Raw genomic sequence first — 23,380 nt, forward strand, 5'->3', positions numbered from 1 at the left:
GACTGTGCTTGTCGTAAGAGGCAACTATGCTTGTCGTAAGAGACGTCTATACTTGTCGTAAGAGGCGACTATGCTTGTCGTAAGAGGCGACTAAAAGGATCGAGTGGTCAGGATCGCTGACTTGGTTGATGCATGTCATCGTATCCCAATTCCATAGATCGATGCTTATGATATCAAACACTGGATTGTCGGGTTCAGACTCAGTTATTTACACATCGCCATCATATAGCTGTAATATTGCTGAGTGCGGCATTGAACTTCAAACAAACAAACAAACAACACACTGGTGGACCTCAGTGCAAATTTGTTGACATGCTGTTTCTATGCTATTGAGTGAGTGGGTATGGTTTTACATCGCTTTTAATTGGCTTCACACATTGTACCCATGTGGGGAATCTAACCCAGTTCTTCGACATAGGAGCGAACACTTTAACCACTAGGCAACCCCACTGCTCCTGGTCTTAACAAGCTGGTGTTTAGTATGCACCCTCCTTCACACAGATGACTGTTAAAATACGGCAAAAATGATATATTTCAAAACACCAACTTGTGTCAATTGAACAATCATCAAATAAGAAAGTGATCGGGCAACCTACAAAATTTAGAAAATATGTCTTTGGAAATGTGCAGAATATTCCCAATCACAGCATATATGTGCTGTGCCGCCAGGAAATGTTTCAGAATATTCCCAATGACAGCCTATATGTGCTGTGCCGCCAGGGTAATACACGTCTGAACCAACTCCCCGACATCACCAACGCTGCAGTAATGGCAGTTCCCGCCATGCACTGGGGGACGTACCCCCCTGACTGGTGCCATGACACTGATGCTGGAGGGATGAAGCAGTGCAGGGTAGCTCAGACATTCAGGACCATGTGACATTACATGGCCATAAAACCAATAGACATATTATACAAACTGATAGCATGTGCTCAATAACAGCATGATTTTAGAATATTCTCATTGGAGTATTCAACATTATTCGTTCTGGTGCAGAGCATCAGATGTTTGTGGAGCTGGGTCTGCATGGTAACAGATGCAGGTCATCAAGACGAACTTGTTTAGGTTCGCTGAAAATGTTGTAACATAAACAAAAATATGGAATATGAAGAAAAAAAATCATAGATCAAATTACCTCAAAATAGTAACATACATAAACCATTGCAATGTTTCAAAGTGTCAAAGTACAGGATGCAGATACAAAAGCAAGGATATCCAAGCCAAGCCCCAACATGTCATGAAAAATATTTTAAAACGCAAATAATAATGTTATATACTGCTCAAAAGAAGTTCGAGAACACCTAATTCTTCCATATTACCACAGTTAATCTATTATGGCATGATCTTTAACTTCTTTTGAGCAGTATATTTCAGGATCACTTGTGGTAAACACTTGCTGATTATGGTGCTGTTTATTGTATTTTCCTGCACGAGTCATATGTTTAGTAAAACCATATATTTAACATTGGCCAATGGTTACCAACAATTGGCTCCTTGGACAAATTTTACTAACTAAATGGTCTGCTAAATTCAGTAACCCTTTTAAGAAAGCCTTTTCACTGTACAGTGTGATTGAACTATTGAACAAGCCAGGTTTGTTCCACCACATGCTGTGTACAATGATACAATTATACAATAAAACACTTTCACGCACAACTTGCTCCAGAGTTATGAGCTATCATAGTAATACAACATTCAATACAACACAGCATGCTGGTATTTCTTATATCAGATATCAACATTATATACAGCTGATTTAAGAAGGAAGATAAAATGTACACGCTTTCAAAAGCGACTCCCTCAATAGAATCCCACATCTGCAATATCGGCTAAGTCCATTTTATGCACAGGTGGGTATTTCCCGCATATTCACACAATCCTCATGTCAATTACATATACCTATACTCCCAATACCGATTGTCATATTGTCATATCTCTCCTGCTTTTTTATGCAAACATTCGGCCATCACATTTATCTACATTGCCCATCTCCATCTATGGGGAACAACTCACTAGACACTCCAGTCTCAAAAATAATATCCTCCACTATACGATGTCATCAAGGTGCCAGTGCATGTTCGAATCACGAGAAATGATATCATGATAGAACAATGTTTTATCATTAAATAATCCACACTTCGTTCTTCATTGTTCCTTGAGATTTATTGCGTAGCTATGTTATATAACATTGTTCCTTTGTGGGCAGTTAACACACAGGATGTGTTGTGAGATGATGTATCTGTAGGTGAAGGCACAGGAGTCTACCAATCTACCACCGGTGACACACACATCTCCTGCACTAACAGAGCATCTCCAAGAGACATTCTTCACACACACACACTCACACACTCACACTCACACTCACACTCACACACACACACACACACACACACACCGAAGTAATAGGGAAAATCCTTGTGAGACACTGATGCATCAGAAGGTTTATATGTGGTAATGAGGCTTTTTGGACTACTCTTAAATGCAGCGTCTGCTTCTGTCAAAATAGATTTTGATGCTTGTTTAAGCTCATCTGGCCAGAAGGGGAATATGAGCATATGTTGTGTGGCGTCATCATTCTGTTGGTCAACACCGGCCGTCATCCATGATACTTTCCAGGCTTTCATGTGGCTTGAGCAGACTGTTTCGTTGGGTTTGTCACATATAGCCACAAAACTGGTTAATTTTTCTTAACATATTGGAAAAAGACTAAATCATATTGATTGAATGTTCAAAGATTTTCTTCCCAAAAGCCTGAAGGTGCTGAAAACTGAAGCTTATGTCAAAGCAAATGACCAAAGTAGCGTCATCTGCCATTCTAGATGATGTTGTAAATACAGTCGTGCCTCGTTTATACGGACACTTGCATCATTTCACAATTCGTCCGTATAAACGAATTTCCGTATAACTGAAACCAGCTTCTTACTGGAAGAGTTACTTCCCTTCAATTATGCAACTCATGACAGATGACAGAACAAACAGATACATCCACTCAATCTTTATTCATACATGTTTCAAAAAGTCTGGCATGGAAGTTTGAACTTCACCACATTTTGAGGTTTGAATTTTAAACAATAATGTGTCACTTGGTTAATTGACTTCTCACGAATCAAAGGATTACCACCAGCGGAAGGATTACCACCAGCGGAAGTGTATTGTCCGGATAAGTGAGACAATTTTGTGTGCATTTCAGTGTTTTGTGTATGAAAATGACCGTCCGGTTCCGGAAACTGAATTTCCGTATATACAGGTAAATTTATATAGTAATTATTTCGTTTTGAATGAAAATCGTCCGGGAACCAAGGTTTCCGGATATCTGAAGTCCGTATAAGCGGGGCACGACTGTATAATATTTTTCACATCTCTCAAACCATATTGGTGACATTTGTAAATGTCTTGACCATAATAATCCAATGGACATGGGAATTTAAAATCATGCATCCAGTGTCTAAATATCGTTTGTTTCTACTTTTTCTTTGAAAAAAAATTGAAACATTCAAGGGAGATTCTGAAATTATCTTTATCAAGTTAGTCGAAATCAGCTCCATCTTAACAATGTTTTGGTTTTCACTGCGATTATATTAAAGATGTTATTTTGGAGATCAATCAATCAATCAATCAATGGCCATTTGTTGCCCACTTCAACAGACAGTTTGATTACATTTGACATGTGGCCAGCATGCAATGAGCTTCAACCTGAACATCATGTATCCCAAGAGTGTTACTTCTTCCTCCTGAAACACATCCGCTGCATCAAGATGAACTGCAGAGCTCCCACTTCACGTGTTTATGTTGGTCAGTGCAGTGCAAGTAGCAGATTGTATGTTTGTTATCATGAACATGATCTTTCCGATTTGCTTAAGCTGTAGTTGAAACTGCAACATACAAATTACTTTATAGAAACCAGGCCATCAGTGGGGAGTGACAGTTAGTAAAGTCCAGAGTATGTCCTGAAAACAGCATCAAAGATATTCAGATTAGAAATCTGGTTTGGGGTCAGTTGTACAATGACTCCATCATTTTTTAATTTTTTTTCACCAGAAAATCACTTTCCAAATTGGCTGAGTACATACCAAACCAGGTCAGATCGCATCAATAACAGTAGGAGCTACTGCCAGATCCGCATTCTCAATGATTAGTTTACCAACTGTGTAGCCTCCTTGGTCCTGGAGTTAGACCCTTCCTTCACTAATAATTGTCTCATAAATATACATAATGGTTCCCTATCTAACCTGCACTGCTGTATTCTTCCTATGTTTGCCTACATGATCTGGGTCACCTTGAGGTTGAACGTTATTTTAGTCATGCTCATAACACTACCATAAAAGAGACATCCAATTAAGGGCCATGACTGTTGCCCCCATTTCCCCACTAATAATGTTGATGGGCTGACAGAGTGCATGGCATAATGGCGTACTTACATTTCTGTCCCTGTGATTAATGCCAGACTTACTGGTTAGGCATACAGTGTTAAGCAGTATTCACTCACTAACACACATGCCGACATTTTTTAGGGCGTAGGGTTTAATGATGTCTTTAACATGATAATAGTAATGTGCATGTTTATTATGATGCGACAAATCCACACCCTAAAGTGTGCTCCAAGTTCCATTCTCAGCTCATTGGGGAGTATACAACCCAAGTTGTCTTATGAAGCTTTACAAGGTTAACAGTCACATTATCACCTCTTTCTACCGGGTACCCATTCACTGCTGAATGAACAGAGGCATACTTCAAACAAAGTCTCTTGCTTCATGAGACACCACATGTAACATGAGACACCACATGTGACATGAGACACCACATGTGACATGAGACACCACATGTGACATGAGACACCACATGTAACGTGAGACACCACATGTGACATGAGACACCACATGTAACGAGACACCACATGTGACATGAGACACCACATGTGACATAAGTCGCCGCATGTAACATGAGACACCACATGTGACATGAGACACCACATGTGACATGAGACGCTTCATGTGACATGAGACACCACATGTGACATGAGACACCACATGTGACATGAGACGCTGCATGTGACATGAGACACCACATGTGACATAAGTCGCCATATGTAACATGAGACACCACATGTGACATGAGACACCACATGTGACATGAGACACCACATGTGACATAAGTCGCCACATGTAACATGAGACGCTGCATGTGACATGAGACACCACATGTAACATGAGACACCACATGTGACATAAGTCGCCACATGTAACATGAGACACCACATGTGACATAAGTCGCCGCATGTGACATGAGACACCACATGAGACATGCGACACCACATGTGACATGTGTTTCTGTGGGTGGCTGAACCGGCAAAGTAACAACTCTCAGGAGTCAAGCTCGACAAACACGGTCACTCATCCACCTATTGTCTCCCTGAACACTATTGCTTAATTTCACCTTCTTTATTACCTGTCACTGTCAATAAGTCTTGATACCAGGTGTTTGCAAAAAGTGCGTGTATCCTGCCCCATCAGTGGCACCTGTCACACACACGCTCAAAGGTGGGTTAATTGTAAATCAATATTTGGGATTCATTAATAATGTGATTGTCTGGGCTTAGGCTGATTGGTAGATCGTGAATTGAGACTCATCAAACTTCCACACATGACAAGTAGGCGGTGGTATACATGGGGTAATTGCATCACTAGGGGTCGTTTGTTATTTTCAGGACCCATGAAGATCCGGTGTAGAGTAGTTCTTCAGCAACCCATGCTTGCCATAAAAGGCAACTATGCATGTATTAAGAGGCAACTAACAGGATCAGGTGGTCAGGCTCGCTGACTTGTTTGATGCATGTCATTGATTTCCAATTGTGTGGATCGATGCACATGATGTCAATCATTGGGATGTCTGGTCCAGACTTGATTATTTACAGAACACCGTCATATAGCTGGAATATTGCTGAGTGCGGCGTTAAACAAAAAAAACTGCTTTGTGGTCTGTGTGCTGTACAGGGGAACTCATGCCAAGAGTTATATCATGGCAGTCAGCTACTGTAGGAGAACAAACAAAATGTTAGGCGTAAGCTTGAACCTCAATTAAAACTTGAATGTTTAGATTGGAATGTAGCTACTTCTGTTATGGATTGTATATTTGTACCTTCAGTTTCATTTTTAATTCCCCTTCAAATAGCATGAAGATCCCTCATTGATCTCATTGAAATATTGACATTTGTTCTGGCCTTGATATCACATAGTGGAATGGAAACTGCCTGTAATTCTATGGTATGTTGTATGAAGGAGGAGAGCAGATAGAAGAGCTTCTATAGGACTGGCGACATTTCAATGGAAAGGGATTTTGGCATCTTTATGTTTCTGTTCAGAGCTCATGGAAACTAGATGTGTTCCCTTTTGGCAAAAAATTATAGATTGAACTCGACGAGAATGTATCAAGTTTTGCTCTGAGGTGCACAAGTCTTCTCATGTACAAGTCTTGACATTTTCCACCTCTTAAACCCAGGGCATCGCTATATCCTTCCTTTGTAAAGGAATTCTCTTTGCACCAATTATGTTCCTCCGGTTCCAATCTAACAGAAAATTTGGTAGTTATTCATTTCAAGAAGGTGTTTTGTACACCATGTCGTCATGACAACTGACGTCATAAGTATTACATGTGTTGGTGGCGAAATATCAAGTTTTGTCACACATAAAAAAGATAAGTTTATGAAAGGTCTAAAAGTAATGCATTCATCTCTTGGCAGTGTGCGATCAATATTATCCAATTATACTATGCTGTATACTGAGAGGTTCCACTGCCAACCCTGGCACCAGGGCATCAGGCGCCAAGACCTATATCACTGTCAGGAACATTGGAACTCTCCGTAATTGGTCAGATATTGGTGTGGCTTGGCCAAGTACAGTAATTCTCATGGCCACACCAAACACCCTTGTCCACACTCATAGTTGCAACATTAGTATGTCTTATATGATCTTTTGGCAGTCAACATGTTTAGTAGATATTTCTGACCATTGATGTTTTTTGTAATATTTGAAATTGCTACAATCAAGCCATTATCGTCACAGGAATGACCTTTCCTACTCCTGAGAAATGAGATCAGTGATTACTTTATGACAGATAGGGAGACAACAAGCTTTGATATTTAAACACGCTTCCAACCTCAGCCTCTCAAAAAGGAAATCACTTTACAGTCACAGGAACCATTTCAGAGAAAATGCCTTTGGTGTCACTTCAAATGGAAAAATGTAATTTTCAGAAAACAAAAATTTCAATTACATCTCTTCATTGTTTTTGTTTTTTATTTAACGTATTTTTATTTCACTGTAAACTTTATTTATGCATCTCCTGGTAACTAGACTGTGTGGTTTGGTTCTCCCGGATTCCAAACATTTCGTTTGAATAAAGTCACATGAAAATAAATGTAATTTTCTTGAAACAGATTAACTTCTATGTCATTAAATCCTTTATTAAATTGTTTGTCATAACTCATTCTTCCTAAGCTTTTAACAAGCTCATCTTGATGTTCATTGGGACAAAGTTGGCTTGTTGCCCAAACTACTACTGAATATCTATTGGGAGAAGAGACGTACTGTTTCAACACACCATGGATTATTCAGTTTGGGGGATTCGTTGCACTGTAAGTGGGCTGAGGTATTGCAAGGTACTCTTAGTCCTGCGGGGATCTACTGATTGTTGGTATACAGTGTCATCACAATTATAATCCTTGGTCTGTGGTCCCAATGTCATGGGTAACATATCTTGTAAATGGTCAGACCTCCATCAATTCAAGCTTTCCTTCAACATTAATACCATTACTGTGTGGAATAACAGTAATATTGTTCACAATGATGTGATAAAACCTCATTTCGCCCCCTCTCACTCACTCACTCACTCACTCACTCACTCACTCACTCACTCACTTCAATGTAGGGAATTCTTGCTTCTAGGTGCTACACTGAGATCACAAATTAACATCAATGCATCAGGCTAAAAGAAGTCATCATTGATCTTCAAGCTCAGAGCCCAGATCCACAAAGCAATCTTAGCACTCTGACTGTCGAAAGTCTGTGCTAAGATGACTTTGTTGAGAGTATGGATTTACGCCGCTTTTAGCAATATTCCAGCAATATCACAGCAGGGGACACCAGATATGGGCTTCACACATTGTATCCACGTGGGAAATCGAACCTGGGTCTTCGGCTGAGAGCGAATGCTTGAACCACAAGGCTACCCCACCGTCCTGTTTTGTTCAACGGCACCCTGATCAAACAAGCCTTACATTATCTAGTCAGGGTTTTCTACCCACAAGTCCAGAAAGAACTGCACCCAGTGTAATGTGCTGAGAGGGAAATCCATGGTGATGTGCTTATGTCCAGTGTTCCTCTTGGTCTTAAACCTTTGCTTTTCTTGTTTCTTCTATAGTCTCTGAATATACATCCTTGGTAAATCCCCACCTTGAGAAGCCAATCTGTCTGGTTGTTTGTTTGTTGTTTAACACCGCACTCAGCAATATTCCTGTTCAATGACGGCGGTCTGTAAATAACCAAGTCTGGACCAGACAATCCAGTGATTGACATCATGAGCATCGATCTATGCAATTGGCATGCGATGACATGCATCAACAAAGTCAGCAAGTCTGACCACCTGATCCCATTAGTCGCCTCTTATGACAAGCATAGTCACCTTTTACGGCAAGAATGGGTTTGCTGAAGACCTATTCCACTCTGGATCTTCACGGGTCTCCAAGATGATGAGTGCAAACCTTAATCTCATGAAAACCGTGAAAAGATCAGTGCAGTCCCAGATCTGTTACCTTAAAATGCATGTATGACACAAATAAACAAACTGCATCTGAAAATAGCCAACTTTGACACCACTGAGACCAGCTAAGGTTTGTGGCCATGTAGCGATTGGCCCTCATGTCTGACTGGGTGACAGCATCATGTTAACACTATCTGTCATCTTTCTCACCAGCCACTGCACCATGTGTCACCACCACCGACGAAGATAGAAATATTGTCCATGTGTGCACTCACATGTGCAAATTCAACGACTTGCCATGTGTGGCTGAGTGGAGAGATAAGGTGTTGTATTGCGCCATCGCGCTGACACACTGCCAGGTTACTGACGCAATATCAGGAATTTCAAGCTTTTTCGACCTGATAGGAAGATACAATCTTGCAACAAAGCTCACAGTTTTATAATTTCACTTCATGAGTTAGTACATTATTCAAGGAGAAACATTTATTATTGACGAGCAAATTAGCAGAGAATACAAAAAAACAAAAAATTTAGTATGGGAAAAAACAATTATTGCCCCATGTGTATTTTTTAAATGGTTTTATTTGAGGGTGCATGAGTGCTCTGCACAAGCTCTTACTGAGAATGACTGTGGATGGGGTGTGGTCAGTTTTTAAGGAACTGTAGACTGAACAATTGACTTGCCTTTGCATGTGTTTGTGATGGTGCCACTGGTGGGGCAGGATAGATTCACCTTTTCGCGAACACCTGGTATCATCACTGTTTGATAATGATTCATAAACACGTGCTAATCATATAGTCGAAATCGTGCAATCAACTCTGTTATTAGCAGAGATTTCTTTTGAATATGCAAAGGGTTTTGTCGATTTTATTATAGAGAAAGAATCATGATTTGTTTGTTTTTGTTTGCTGTTTAATGCCACACAGCAATATTCCGGGTGAATGATGATGGTCTGCAAATAATTAAGTCTGGACCAAGCAATCAAGTGATGAGTTTATGAACAGCAATCCCCACAGTTGGTGTATGATGACACACATTCGACCAGTTCACAAGCCTCATCCCCCAATCTATTCGGTTGCTTTGGACCTATTCTTAACCTGAAAACCTCATATTTTGAAATAGCGCTGTGCAACATGTTTAGGAATTCATGTGTTTATGGACACAATTTTCTCTTGCAATATACCCCAGCTGGTACATCACACACAATTCAAGAAGCACTTCATGAGAGACCTCAGTCACACTCAGTGCATAATGTTGGAGTTACAAGTGAATTAATTTGGAATGGTGTTATGATAAGACGAGTGAATAGACTCTGAATATGTAGAAAACTACAGTCAATCAATGTGCTCAATCAGAATACCAAAGCCAGAGAGGAAATATATTCATACTGGTATCTCTGTATAGAAATTACCAGCACAAATATTGGTAAACTTGCAATGACACTGGGTATTTGTGACAAGCTCAGTGACAGCCTTTCCTGCCATTAGTAAGCAATACAAGTGAAGGTCAAGTGAAGGTGAGATGGCCACAGAAATGTGTCTAAACAAAACAACACATATTTTCAGGGCCTGAACCCATTTATACTGTTGCCTATGTTGCCTTACTTATGTATCTATAAATGTTGGTGTAGAAGTGTAGAAGTACTTCCTGGTTTGTATGTTTGCAATTTAGAACCTGTCCTGTTCCTACTGAATTTTACAGAATTGTTCTTAAATGTCCTGAAGTGTCCTGAAATGTCCTGAAGTGTCCTGTATTGTCCTGTATTGTCCTGAAATGTCCTGAATAGTCCTGAAATGGCCTGTAATGGCCTGAATGTCCTGAAGTATCCTGAATTGTCTTGAAATGTCCTGAAATGTTCTGAAATGTCCTAAATAATCCTTAAATGTCCTGAAATGTTCTGAAGTGTCCTGAAGTGTCTTAAACTACTCCATTCTTGTTTCAGGCCATCTACAGCATGCTGGGGAGCCATCTGTCAGACGATGTCACGGACTCGCCGACAGTACGGACAGAAAAAATATTTGACACAATGGACGTGAACAAAGATGGCGTATTGACAAAGGAGGAGTTTATTAAAGGTTGTATGGAGGACACGATGTTGTACCAGATGCTGACGGCAGATGCAGAAGCCTCAAAGGAGTAATACCACACTCTCATTCCACATGCCTCACCAGGAACATGGGCCTTAACATGCATTTTCAAATCAAAAGATATATGTACCGGATTTATGCAAGGGAGATAACTCTGTGCACAGAGAAAGATCAGTCGGTGAGACAAAGGTCAAGGTCAAGATCATTCACAGGAAGTGATTCTGTGGAATTGATGTCATCACTTTTCAAGAATATAAAGAAGCAAATTCAACTCAGTCAATACAGTGATTAGCTTACCAATGACACCAGAAAATATTATTGGGATATGTTCTACAAAAAAATACTTTCGAATGTAATAATATCAACAGTGATCCGGCCAATGCAGTTTGTATTCAATGAACAGTTTTGAGAGAAATTGAGGGCGATCATTTTGGAGCAGTCCACCTTCCTTTTTTCTCTGTATGTATATATATAGAGAGAGCATGTTTTTGTTACAAAGGTCAGTCTGATCTAATGCTGATGGATTACCTGGAGAAAGAGCCCACAACAAATTCATGTAATACGGACCAACTTCATGTCACCATGGCAACTGTTTGTAAGAGCAGGATCCTGTCTCTGTGGGGGAATCATCCCATGTTTGTCTGCAGTGTATGCATGGTGTCATGCATATTGTATGTGTCCTTGTCAGTGCTTCTATAGTAAGAGGAGACACCTGTATGTATCTGTACATGGTGCAGCTGAACATTCTCTAGAGCAGCTTCTGGTGGACTAAACCAGTTTGCAGCAGCTATTAGCAAGACAGTTGGTTTAAAGGGGCTCTCTGGTCACAGTTTATCAGAAAGCTGCATTAGCTATGGAGTGGTTTACCAATAAAGTGCAACACCATGCTTGAAACAAGATTGAAATATACCAATATTTTAACAGTGGCATTCAAAGAGTTCCTTTAACATTTAGACTTCACTCCACACATTCCCAAAACAGCAAGTTTTATGTTGTTACCTCCACCAGGTTTTGTTGTGCATAAACTGATAGAACAGGATAGCTGTTAGTAATTTCTTCCTTTGAAGACATATTATTAACATTGGAAGATCAGATTTTTTTTAGATGCAAGAAGACGATTCTTTATATGTGACACTAATGTTTCTGCCTTTGCAAACATATGAGCCATTGATACAAGGGCTATCCCCACATGGCAAGTTGCTATGAATAGAAAAGAATAGAAAAAAGAATGTTTCCCTACACATCAATTCCTCCAGAAGCCAGTGTGAAGTTTTTCTTTTTCTGAAAAGGTCCTATAGGAAATACCAAAATCTGATCTTGCAGTTTGCATGAAGACATTTAACTGGTTGTGTGTTGTCTTTCCCCACCTAGACAGGTTCCTGGTTTACATGTACTAGGCCATGTCATTCAATTTGTGTCCTTTCCGGAGGAGATACCACATCATTCATCTTTTAGAAGCTTTTTGTTTCCAGCCCAAGCGCTGATGTTTGTTCCCAGTTTGTATACCTATGTCAACTAACCGCCAGGAGAAGGATGGTTTGTATACCTATGTCAACTAACCGTCAGGAGAAGGATGGTTTGTGGTCACAGAGCTGCACATTCTGTGTCTGGAAGATAGAATGCCGTATTCTGCATTCAAGAAACAGAACGGCATATTCTATGTTATGGCGAGGAAAGGTACGGAAGCATATTCTGTGTTCTGGAGTTGAAATGGCATATTCTGTGTTCTGGAGATAAAATGGCATATTGTGTGTCCTGGAGATGAAATTCTATATTCTGTGTTCTGGAAATGAAATTCTATATTCTGTGTTCTGAAGATGAAATTCTATATTCTGTGTTCTGTGTATCATGTCATAGAGGACGCTTTTAGAGGGTGAGGAGCCTACTTGGAGGGGCGCTACTGGATTCCACTTTTGAATGATTGATGCCATCTTGACACTTTGTCAAACCGTTACCACATTTCAGTTGAATATCTGAATATATATATATATATATATAAATATATATATCACTGTTATTTGTACTCTCTGTAGTGGAGTTTGTGGAAGTCTCACATGGCTGTTGACGATTGTACTGACCGGTGTGGCAACACAACACTGACATGAAGGTAAACACGACACTTTCAAATCAACAACGTAGGAATAGCACATATGCATGAGAAACAGATTGCAGAATTAATTGTAGAATTCAAAATTGCAAAACAAATCATCAAAATAGAATATGACTGATACGATAAAACAATGTCCACGTCGGTTGACATGAAAGGCCATAAATGCTCTATTTGAAACCAAATCGTCTGACATTCTACTCTGAATCGTTCTGGTTCTTTTACGAATGCTTCAGAGGTCATAGATTTTATGAGTGCTTCAGAGCTGCAAGTCAGCCTGCTTCATGAGCTGTGGAGGAACATAGAGCCGGCGTGACTCCCCTCCCTGGTGTGTTACGTACTGCTGGGGCCTCTACCTTGTTAGATACTGAGCTTGTGTAATGGTCTGGTATGTCTTGTCTGCTGTTATCACTGCACACAACAGCCTTGTTAGCAGGAATATAGCACATCCTTCCAGGGAATAATCAGTCTCAATTATGTCACGAAACAGATTCCATTGGATGTAAAAGGCAGAATAGTGGTGGACATTTTATGAAGACTACATCATTTTTTTAAGCTAGTTTATGTTTACTCTCCCACCTGTTGACTTCTTTTGGCCTCAGAAACCTAAAATAAAGAAATATAAACAATGTCAGTAGTTTGGGTGAGTAATCTTACATGAAAAAACAAGCATTTAAGGTGTAATTCAGTGTTTATAATTTGCCTCTGCGATGTGTCATTTGTAAAACACAACATGCACTGCAGAAACGAGTTAAATAATACCAGTTATCCAATATATTTTCAAAATTGAGCGATAAATATATTTCTTGAGAAAACATGCCTCCATGATTCTGTAGAATGAAGTTACAGTAATACTTGTTGGCAGTTCCTCTGTGCCAACGATCCAAGTGAGTGTTTCATTGTTTCTTGCTTTCAGTTGAGTGTGTGAGTGGTTTGCTTACCTGAGTCATGTAAAAAACAATGTCCCCCCTCCCTAGCTGATGTAGGTAAAGTAGGTTTGACATGTTCTCGCACAATGCAGTCAGACATTGGTGTACAGCCTTGTGAATCTTTAACTGAATCATTCATCAGCACACTTACATTGTCAGTGCTATGTGTGCAAAACTGATTCTATAAGCCCAACATGGACATCAGCATGTTCAAAGATGACATTTATAGTTCCAGCTAATTGTGTGGACTGTGAAAGGCAGGAAATGTCTGTCTACTTTACTGCTAATTGCTGTATCGGCTCCCTGTGTTAGCACACATCTCTAAATGATGCAATCAATGACATCCTATACAATCATCACATCTGCTTTATGAAAACCATTAATCTTCACGTTAAGTCTTCATTAGTCAGGAACATCAGGATACTTGAGCTTGTGTATCTAGTGTCTTTGAATTTTTCACCCAATTATCAAATATAATATTTTTCATTATGCTCAGCATAAAAAGAAATGCAACATTGGACAAAACATATTCCCAGTCTGTCAAGATGATTGTGTACGTACACCTAGAAAATGTGGGCTACACAAGTAGACCGCCATTGCAAGGATGGAATTACTGTCATTCACGGATGGCATGATCATATAGTTTTCATGACATATCGATTAACGCACATTTTGACTGCAGTCAAGAAAAAGAGTTACCTCATTGTAGGTTAAAAACCAGGGAAACATGGTGAGATCAGTTGAGAAAATGTGTAATACCCTGGGGAAGTCGTCACAGTATCTTCTACCAGAAGTTGCCAGTGGTTTCCTTGCACTGTGTATTGTGCTTTCAAGATAACGTTTCCAGTATCATTGATATTGTTTTGTGTATGTGGTTTAGTGTCTCACTCAATTTTTAATCTGAGAAGCAGTGGCAACTTGCAGGAGAAGATACTGAGCGAGACGTGGACTCTGGCAAAGTTTGTGTTACTTGTGACCCCTTCTATATCATGTGATGGAAACTATATCATGTGTAGGAGAGATCGGTTTCTTACCATGGAACACCAGAACCACAACTTGGTGAGAGGTTGTTTATCATTCACCTTATGGAGGCCGGGAGTATGTTTGAAATTTTGAAAATAGAAAATATTTTTTGTTATTCAGGCTCTATGAAACAGTGTTTTAATATTCTTGTGACAGCACATTAGGCACTTCACATTAAGTGATAGAAATGTATTATTTTGAATAATCTTTATGACAAAATATACATTTGATTTTTTTTTTTTTTGTCATGTAAAATACTACTGGTAATTCATTTTTTTAGACACTTGGAATTGGATGGCGTGAAGGGTGAATCATGAGTCATGATGACATCCTATATACACACCAATGTATATCTTTATCTGAATGCCTTGTTGTATTCACTGTCGAGACACAACATCCTGTTAGGTGACATCACTATATTCATTCCCAGAAACCATTCAGAGCTGGCCAGGCGTTACACTGATTAACAGCCTGGTTCATACAAGAAACATACTGATTGGGCAATGAAGCTTCTGTGCGGATCATTTGCATTATTAAGATGTTAAGAGGACTCAGAGTACTGGTGTGATGATGCTCAAGGAATTAAACCAACGATTTGCAGACATATTAAGGCACAAGTCTCAGAAGAAAGAAACCTTATACCAAGTCCTGTCAACTGTCCAGAGTGTTACCTTCTCATAAGAAGTCTATGACTAAGTAGGGGCGGTGGTGTAGCCTAGTGGTTAAAGCGTTTGCTCATAACGCCGAAGTCCAGGGTTCAATTCCCTACATGTGTACATTGTATGAAGCCCTTTACTGGTGTTCGCTGCCATGATATTGCTGGAATATTGCTAAAAGCCACGGAAAACCAAACTCACTCACTATGTCCGAGTGACAATTTTATGTTTTGAGCTACATGGTATATGTTCAAAATATTTTACTAACAGTCTTCATACTAACAAAAGTTATTTTGGGAAAGAGATTCTTAACCGTTGTTTCCAGCAATAAGATGTGCCACACCTAACAAAGAACAAACAGACACTACTGTACGATCTCAACGTGAAGAAAGTGTATACCCATCAGTATACATCTATATTCCATCTTCATGTCAGTGTGTGTTGTGCCTACAGAGATGTGAGATTTCACAGTCAACCTGTCAACCCTTCCATGGCTATACCAGTAGGCAGTTCTTCACTCCAAGGGTAAATGTGCAGTTGTAGTTTTCAAGATTTGGAACTATGCATTGCATGTCAGCATCCCCTTTCTGGTCCTGCAATGTTATAACACAGTTGTACAAGTATAGGCTGCCATCATGAAGGAAGCAGTCAGACTAGCAAAACAATATTACGGAGTCAAACATTCTTTTGTGCATTATTTGTTGAAACATTGATATGTGTTTGCAAATATTGTACCAGTAACCAATTCAAGAAATATTTAGCATTTGTAACAAATCTTAATCCTCTTTAAACCATCCATTGAAAAAATAGTGCAGCCCTATACTTTATCCACTTGGTTGATCTTTTTAGTGAGTTATTTGTAGTCTGACATTCTTCAGTATGAAACCTGCCTCTACCTGGTGTCTCCTGTTCTCATGTTATGAGTTATGTATTTAGTTGATTATTGTCATTAATATAGTATACATGAAAATCAATGTCATCTTGTGGGAAAATGTAAATTGTTGACAATATTCACGTTTAGTAAGTTTATAGAGTATTTACAGTTTTTTAAAAAGAAAATGTATGTTAAATTTTCCATTGATTTTAACTGTTTATGTTTTGTTATGATACTATCCAAACCTGTATATTGATGATCTGTGTTGCCATGTGTTTCATCACCATGAATGTACCCACCACACCATGTTATACAATAGCATATTTCTATGTTCATAGTTTACTTGTATATTTGGATCCATTTAGCCTTACATTTTGGTGATGGGTAGGCGTCCTGCTACTGGCTTGTTGATTATCTTACAATGATATTTGTAGTTGTATTACTAGAAACATTTTGCGAAGGGCTGTTGAGTCAGATGCCATGTTCAAATCCAATCAGATATTGGCCAAAAATTATTTTCTATAAAAGTGTAACTTGCTAGTTATGGATCAGGTTTTATTGTAAACGTTATGGACAAGAAATTTCAGGGGAATGTTGCCATGGTTGACAATGACTGTTTGGTGTTTGTCGGGCTCTGACTCAAAACACAACCCAAGAATGATTAGTACGTACAAGAAGGATGTCATCAAATTTCTGGGGGATCTCATTTTGTCATGTGGCATTTGACGCGTGTGACATTTGTTAACACAGGTTCAAGGGAACAATTCCTATGTATTCATGCTTGGCTGTTACCAGACATTGGATGACATCCCTTCTCACCAGTTTGCTGGAGCAGACTTGAACTGTTTGGCTATGACTGACTTGCCTTGTACAATTAGCAGTACCTGTAGCTAGTGTCCTGTACCACATACTGTCCCACACACTCACCTGGCAGCCTGGCGGGGGAAGGGGGGGCCAGGACCAAGTTCTTGTAGACAGTCTTGATAAGGGGCCAGGACCAAGTTCTTGACGACAGTCTTGATGTCCACAAACTCAAGTAGCAGCCTGGCGGGGGAAGGGGGGCATGGACCAATTTCTTGAAGACAGTCTTGATGAGGGGCCAGGGCCAACATGTGGAAGATAATTGGGATACTGAGATTGGGGGAAAATGGGCCATTTTGGTGGCCTGAGTCAATTTGCATTGAGGGTGGACCGTGTGGACGGTGGGCCTTGTGTGTGGTTGATAATACTTAGGTGTTGATGGTGACAATGGAGGACGATAGAGTGCCTTGGGTGTAGATGATGGGCCTTGGGTGTAGATGATGGGCCTTGGGTGTAGATGGTTGGCCTTGAGTGTAGATGGTGAATCTTAGGTGGTGGGTGTACACAACCTGGTGAGTGGAGCATGAATTGTAGAATGACCTGGGTACAATTTGTTTTAACAGAACCATGCTGGCCATCAATGACACTACTCCCCTTACCGCCATGCCGCCAGATAAGTCAGGACTTTGCTGTTTTGGGAAATCCTTGTTACCTTGTTTGGGCATCATCAAATCAAGGGTGCACTTGTCAGAGGATATCAACTGCAATAAACATTCGATGAATAAATCACTATAACAATAATGTGAAGAATTTGTGTTTTTGTCTGAAGCTGTCAGTGGTCCAGATATACCTTGTACAGATGCTGCTAGATCTCTAGGCACAGTCATGCACAGGGCATGTGAGTGAGTTCAGTTGGAACATTATTTCAGTTGCATCACAATGTTATAGCACAAGGGAGGAATATACAACATCAATGCCAGAGAATAACCAATCTAGATGACCAGCTGAAACAGATTCAGTTGGGTGGAACAGGCAAAATAGCAGTGAAAATTAGTTCTGGTAAGTATAGGAATGGATCCTTGAAAAAGAACACAAAGGAAAGCCATTGTTAGAATCTTAACATTGTGATGAAACCAGTGAGCACAAGCACAGGGTTTGGCAGATCATATATAATCTGCATCTGCAGTAGATACCGGTGAAGTGGTGGGGTCCTTTTGAAAGGCGTCCTGTACTTGAAGATAGAGGCTACTGCAGATGTCAGTTTCAAGGCTCGATCCACATGGGGTCATAGAGGAAACCAGACAACAGAAGTAAATTGTGTTTAGTTTATCCTTGCCTTGTGAGATGGTGGGGATTGGTGGAGGACTTCTCGATCTGTTGCAGGTTTAACATTTTCCTTGCAACCTTCTGATGAAGCACATACCACCAACAACAATTAACATGACAGCCTTAGTGTGACAAGGACATTGAGAAAGTTCAGCCAGAAGCAGTGACATGAGGTGTAAAACTTTTGAAATCCAAAGTGATGCAGTTCGTAGACTGTTGCTAGTGGGGTGAAGCCGTGTTTCGTAGACACTGCTTCATTGAGACTGCACATGGACACCAGTGGTCATAACTTGTTCAATTCTTGCAGCTATGAAAAACAACTAGGCTTTGTGAATTTACACATCTGGGTCACCGTGACCTAGACCCAGAAGAATTATGTGACAGACACTCAGGAGCTCTCTGGTCACCCTATATCCTACAACCAGAAGGAATACATGACACACTCAAGAGCTCTCTGGTCACCCTATATCCTACAACCAGAAGGAATACATGACACACTCAGGAGCTCTCTGGTCACCCTATATCCTACAACCAGATGGAATACATGACACACTCAGGAGCTCTCTGGTCGTCCTATATCCTACTACCAGAAGGAATACATGACACACTCAGGAGCTCTCTGGTCACCCTATATCCTACAACCAGAAGGAATACATGACACACTCAAGAGCTCTCTGGTCACCCTATATCCTACAACCAGAAGGAATACATGACACACTCAGGAGCTCTCTGGTCTACCTATATCCTACAACCAGAAGGAATACATGACACACCCGGGAGCTCTCTGGTCACCCTATATCCTACAACCAGAAGGAATACATGACACACTCAGGAGCTCTCTGGTCGTCCTATATCCTACAACCAGAAGGAATACATGACACACTCAAGAGCTCTCTGGTCACCCTATATCCTACAACCAGAAGGAATACATGACACACTCAGGAGCTCTCTGGTCTACCTATATCCTACAACCAGGAGGAATACATGACACACTCAAGAGCTCTCTGGTCACCCTATATCCTACAACCAGAAGGAATACATGACACACTCAGGAGCTCTCTGGTCACCCTATATCCTACAACCAGAAGGAATACATGACACACTCAGGAGCTCTCTGGTCCACCTATATCCTACAACCAGAAGGAATACATGACACACTCAGGAGCTCTCTCGTCACCCTATATCCTACAACCAGAAGGAATACATGACACACTCAGGAGCTCTCTGGTCACCCTATATCCTACAACTAGAAGGAATACATGACACACTCAGGAGCTCTCTCGTCACCCTATATCCTACAACCAGAAGGAATACATGACACACTCAAGAGCTCTCTGGTCGTCCTATATCCTACAACCAGAAGAATACATGACACACTCAGGAGCTCTCTGGTCACCCTATATCCTACAACCAGAAGGAATACATGACACACTCAGGAGCTCTCTGGTCACCCTATATCCTACAACCAGAAGGAATACATGACACACTCAAGAGCTCTCTGGTCGTCCTATATCCTACAACCAGAAGAATACATGACACACTCAGGAGCTCTCTCGTCACCCTATATCCTACAACCAGAAGGAATACATGACACACTCAGGAGCTCTCTGGTCAACCTATATCCTACAACCAGAAAGAATACATGACAAACTCAGGAGCTCTCTGGTCGTCCTATATCCTACTACCAGAAGGAATACATGACACACTCAGGAGCTCTCTGGTCACCCTATATCCTACAACCAGAAGGAATACATGACACACCCGGGAGCTCTCTGGTCACCCTATATCCTACAACCAGAAGGAATACATGACACACTCAAGAGCTCTCTGGTCACCCTATATCCTACAACCAGAAGGAATACATGACACACTCAAGAGCTCTCTGGTCGTCCTATATCCTACAACCAGAAGAATACATGACACACTCAGGAGCTCTCTCGTCACCCTATATCCTACAACCAGAAGGAATACATGACACACTCAGGAGCTCTCTGGTCAACCTATATCCTACAACCAGAAAGAATACATGACACACTCAGGAGCTCTCTGGTCGTCCTATATCCTACTACCAGAAGGAATACATGACACACTCAGGAGCTCTCTGGTCACCCTATATCCTACATCCAGAATACATGACACACTCGGGGGCTCTCTGGTCTACCTATATCCTACAACCAGAAGGAATACATGACACACTCAGGAGCTCTCTGGTCACCCTATATCCTACAACCAGAAGGAATACATGACACACTCAGGAGCTCTCTCGTCACCCTATATCCTACAACCAGAAGGAATACATGACACACCCGGGAGCTCTCGCGTCACCCTATATCCTACAACCAGAAGGAATACATGACACACTCAGGAGCTCTCTCGTCACCCTATATCCTACAACCAGAAGGAATACATGACACACCCGGGAGCTCTCGCGTCACCCTATATCCTACAACCAGAAGGAATACATGACACACTCAGGAGCTCTCTGGTCTACCTATATCCTACAACCAGAAGGAATACATGACACACTCAGGAGCTCTCTGGTCACCCTATATCCTACAACCAGAAGGAATACATGACACACCCGGGAGCTCTCGCGTCACCCTATATCCTACAACCAGAAGGAATACATGACACACTCAGGAGCTCTCTCGTCACCCTATATCCTACAACCAGAAGGAATACATGACACACCAGGGAGCTCTCGCGTCACCCTATATCCTACAACCAGAAGGAATACATGACACACTCAGGAGCTCTCTGGTCACCCTATATCCTACAACCAGAAGGAATACATGACACACCCGGGAGCTCTCGCGTCACCCTATATCCTACAACCAGAAGGAATACATGACACACTCAGGAGCTCTCTGGTCACCCTATATCCTACAACCAGAAGGAATACATGACACACTCAGGAGCTCTCTGGTCACCCTATATCCTACAACCAGAAGGAATACATGACACACTCAAGAGCTCTCTGGTCACCCTAACAACCAGAAGGAATACATGACACACTCAGGAGCTCTCTGGTCGCCCTATATCCTACAACCAGAAGGAATACATGACACACTCAGGAGCTCTCTGGTCACCCTATATCCTACAACCAGAAGGAATACATGACACACTCAAGAGCTCTCTCGTCACCCTATATCCTACAACCAGAAGGAATACATGACACACTCAGGAGCTCTCTGGTCGCCCTATATCCTACAACCAGAAGGAATACATGACACACCCGGGAGCTCTCTCGTCACCCTATATCCTACAACCAGAAGGAATACATGACACACTCAAGAGCTCTCTGGTCAACCTATATCCTACAACCAGAAGGAATACATGACACACTCAGGAGCTCTCTCGTCACCCTATATCCTACAACTAGAAGGAATACATGACACACTCAAGAGCTCTCTGGTCACCCTATATCCTACAACCAGAAGGAATACATGACACACTCAGGAGCTCTCTGGTCACCCTATATCCTACAACCAGAAGGAATACATGACACACTCAAGAGCTCTCTGGTCACCCTATATCCTACAACCAGAAGGAATACATGACACACTCAAGAGCTCTCTGGTCACCCTATATCCTACAACCAGAAGGAATACATGACACACTCAGGAGCTCTCTGGTCGTCCTATATCCTACAACCAGAAGGAATACATGACACACCCGGGAGCTCTCTGGTCGTCCTATATCCTACTACCAGACGGAATACATGACACACTCAGGAGCTCTCTGGTCAACCAGACAGTTCATTCACGTGACCCCTATCTACTTAAACCTAGCAAGAACTGGTTATCCAAAATAACAAAAATAGGATAACGACTTAAGTTTTCAAAAGTCCCGAAAACATGTTATCAACCCCCAACTTTACCAAGCTAGCCCCGGTACAACTGCCGTTACGGGTTTACAATAGTCAGAGGTTAGGTCGTCCAGCTGGGCCCAGATCATGATGCTTAGCTACTCGTTCCCAAATAAACAAACAACTGTCACAACAATATCAATTTCTAAGTGCCAGTTTAACATGCACTTGGACCGTAGACAACGTGCAAGCCAGTAATCTTTGAGATCCAGGGTAGAATAGGCCTTCTGCAAACCATGCTTGCCGTAAAAGGTGACTATGCTTGTCGTAAGAGGCGACTATCGGGATCGGGTGATCATGCTTGCTGACTTGGTTGATGCATGTCACTGATCCCAAGTGCTTGGATTGATGCTCATAAGTTTAACCACTGGATTGTCAGGTCCAGACTCGATTTATTTACAGACCGCCGTCATATAGCTGGAATATTGCTGCCTTAAACAACAAATTTAACAAACAAACCAACCAGTTATCTTTGAGCGGTAGGAAAGTACACGACTCTTCTATGTGAACAAACTCAACTAAATACTTTAAAAACATGCGCTGGTAACTGCAGATCAACAGAAAATTTGGAAAAGTCATAAATTCTCTTTATTTCGGTAAATGTAGGCCAACGGCCTGTGTTTCATTCGATTACATGACGTGTAGAATACATACAACATATTAATAAAACAGAGTTGACAAGAGAGAATATTTATGACATTAACCCTTAGAATTGCAACATTTACATAATCAACCACTTTGTGGTATATAAACATAACTACCGGTTTCAACAGGCACTATGTGAAAAACATCGAAATTGTGCTAAGGTCACTTTGAATTTCTTGACAGATATTGAGGTCAGCTCTCTTTCAAAAGTAACTTTAAACAATAAATATGATGATGTGTTGGTACCGTTTTGGAGCATGCTATGCCAATCCTGTTCAGGTATCGCTTAGGCGTGACATGAATTCAGAT

The 23,380-nt window shown here is 41.0% G+C and overlaps 1 protein-coding gene across 4 annotated transcripts in view; it reads left to right on the forward strand.

Moving 5' to 3' along the window:
- LOC139480324 (neuronal calcium sensor 2-like) overlaps positions 1 to 18,020 on the forward strand; it is a 237,514-nt gene extending 219,494 nt beyond the window's left edge. For all 4 annotated transcript variants that reach the window (XM_071263379.1, XM_071263378.1, XM_071263380.1 and 1 more), the window contains one exon: positions 10,698 to 18,020. In XM_071263379.1, coding sequence (XP_071119480.1) covers positions 10,698 to 10,895 — 198 coding nt within the window. In that variant the 3' untranslated portion in view covers positions 10,896 to 18,020. The remainder of the gene's footprint in view (positions 1 to 10,697) is intronic.
- Positions 18,021 to 23,380: the final 5,360 nt, after the last annotated feature.

The sequence above is a fragment of the Haliotis cracherodii genome, unplaced genomic scaffold, assembly GCF_022045235.1.
Source record: "Haliotis cracherodii isolate W230 unplaced genomic scaffold, xgHalCrac1.p SCAF_4, whole genome shotgun sequence".
NCBI classification, from domain to species: domain Eukaryota; kingdom Metazoa; phylum Mollusca; class Gastropoda; order Lepetellida; family Haliotidae; genus Haliotis; species Haliotis cracherodii.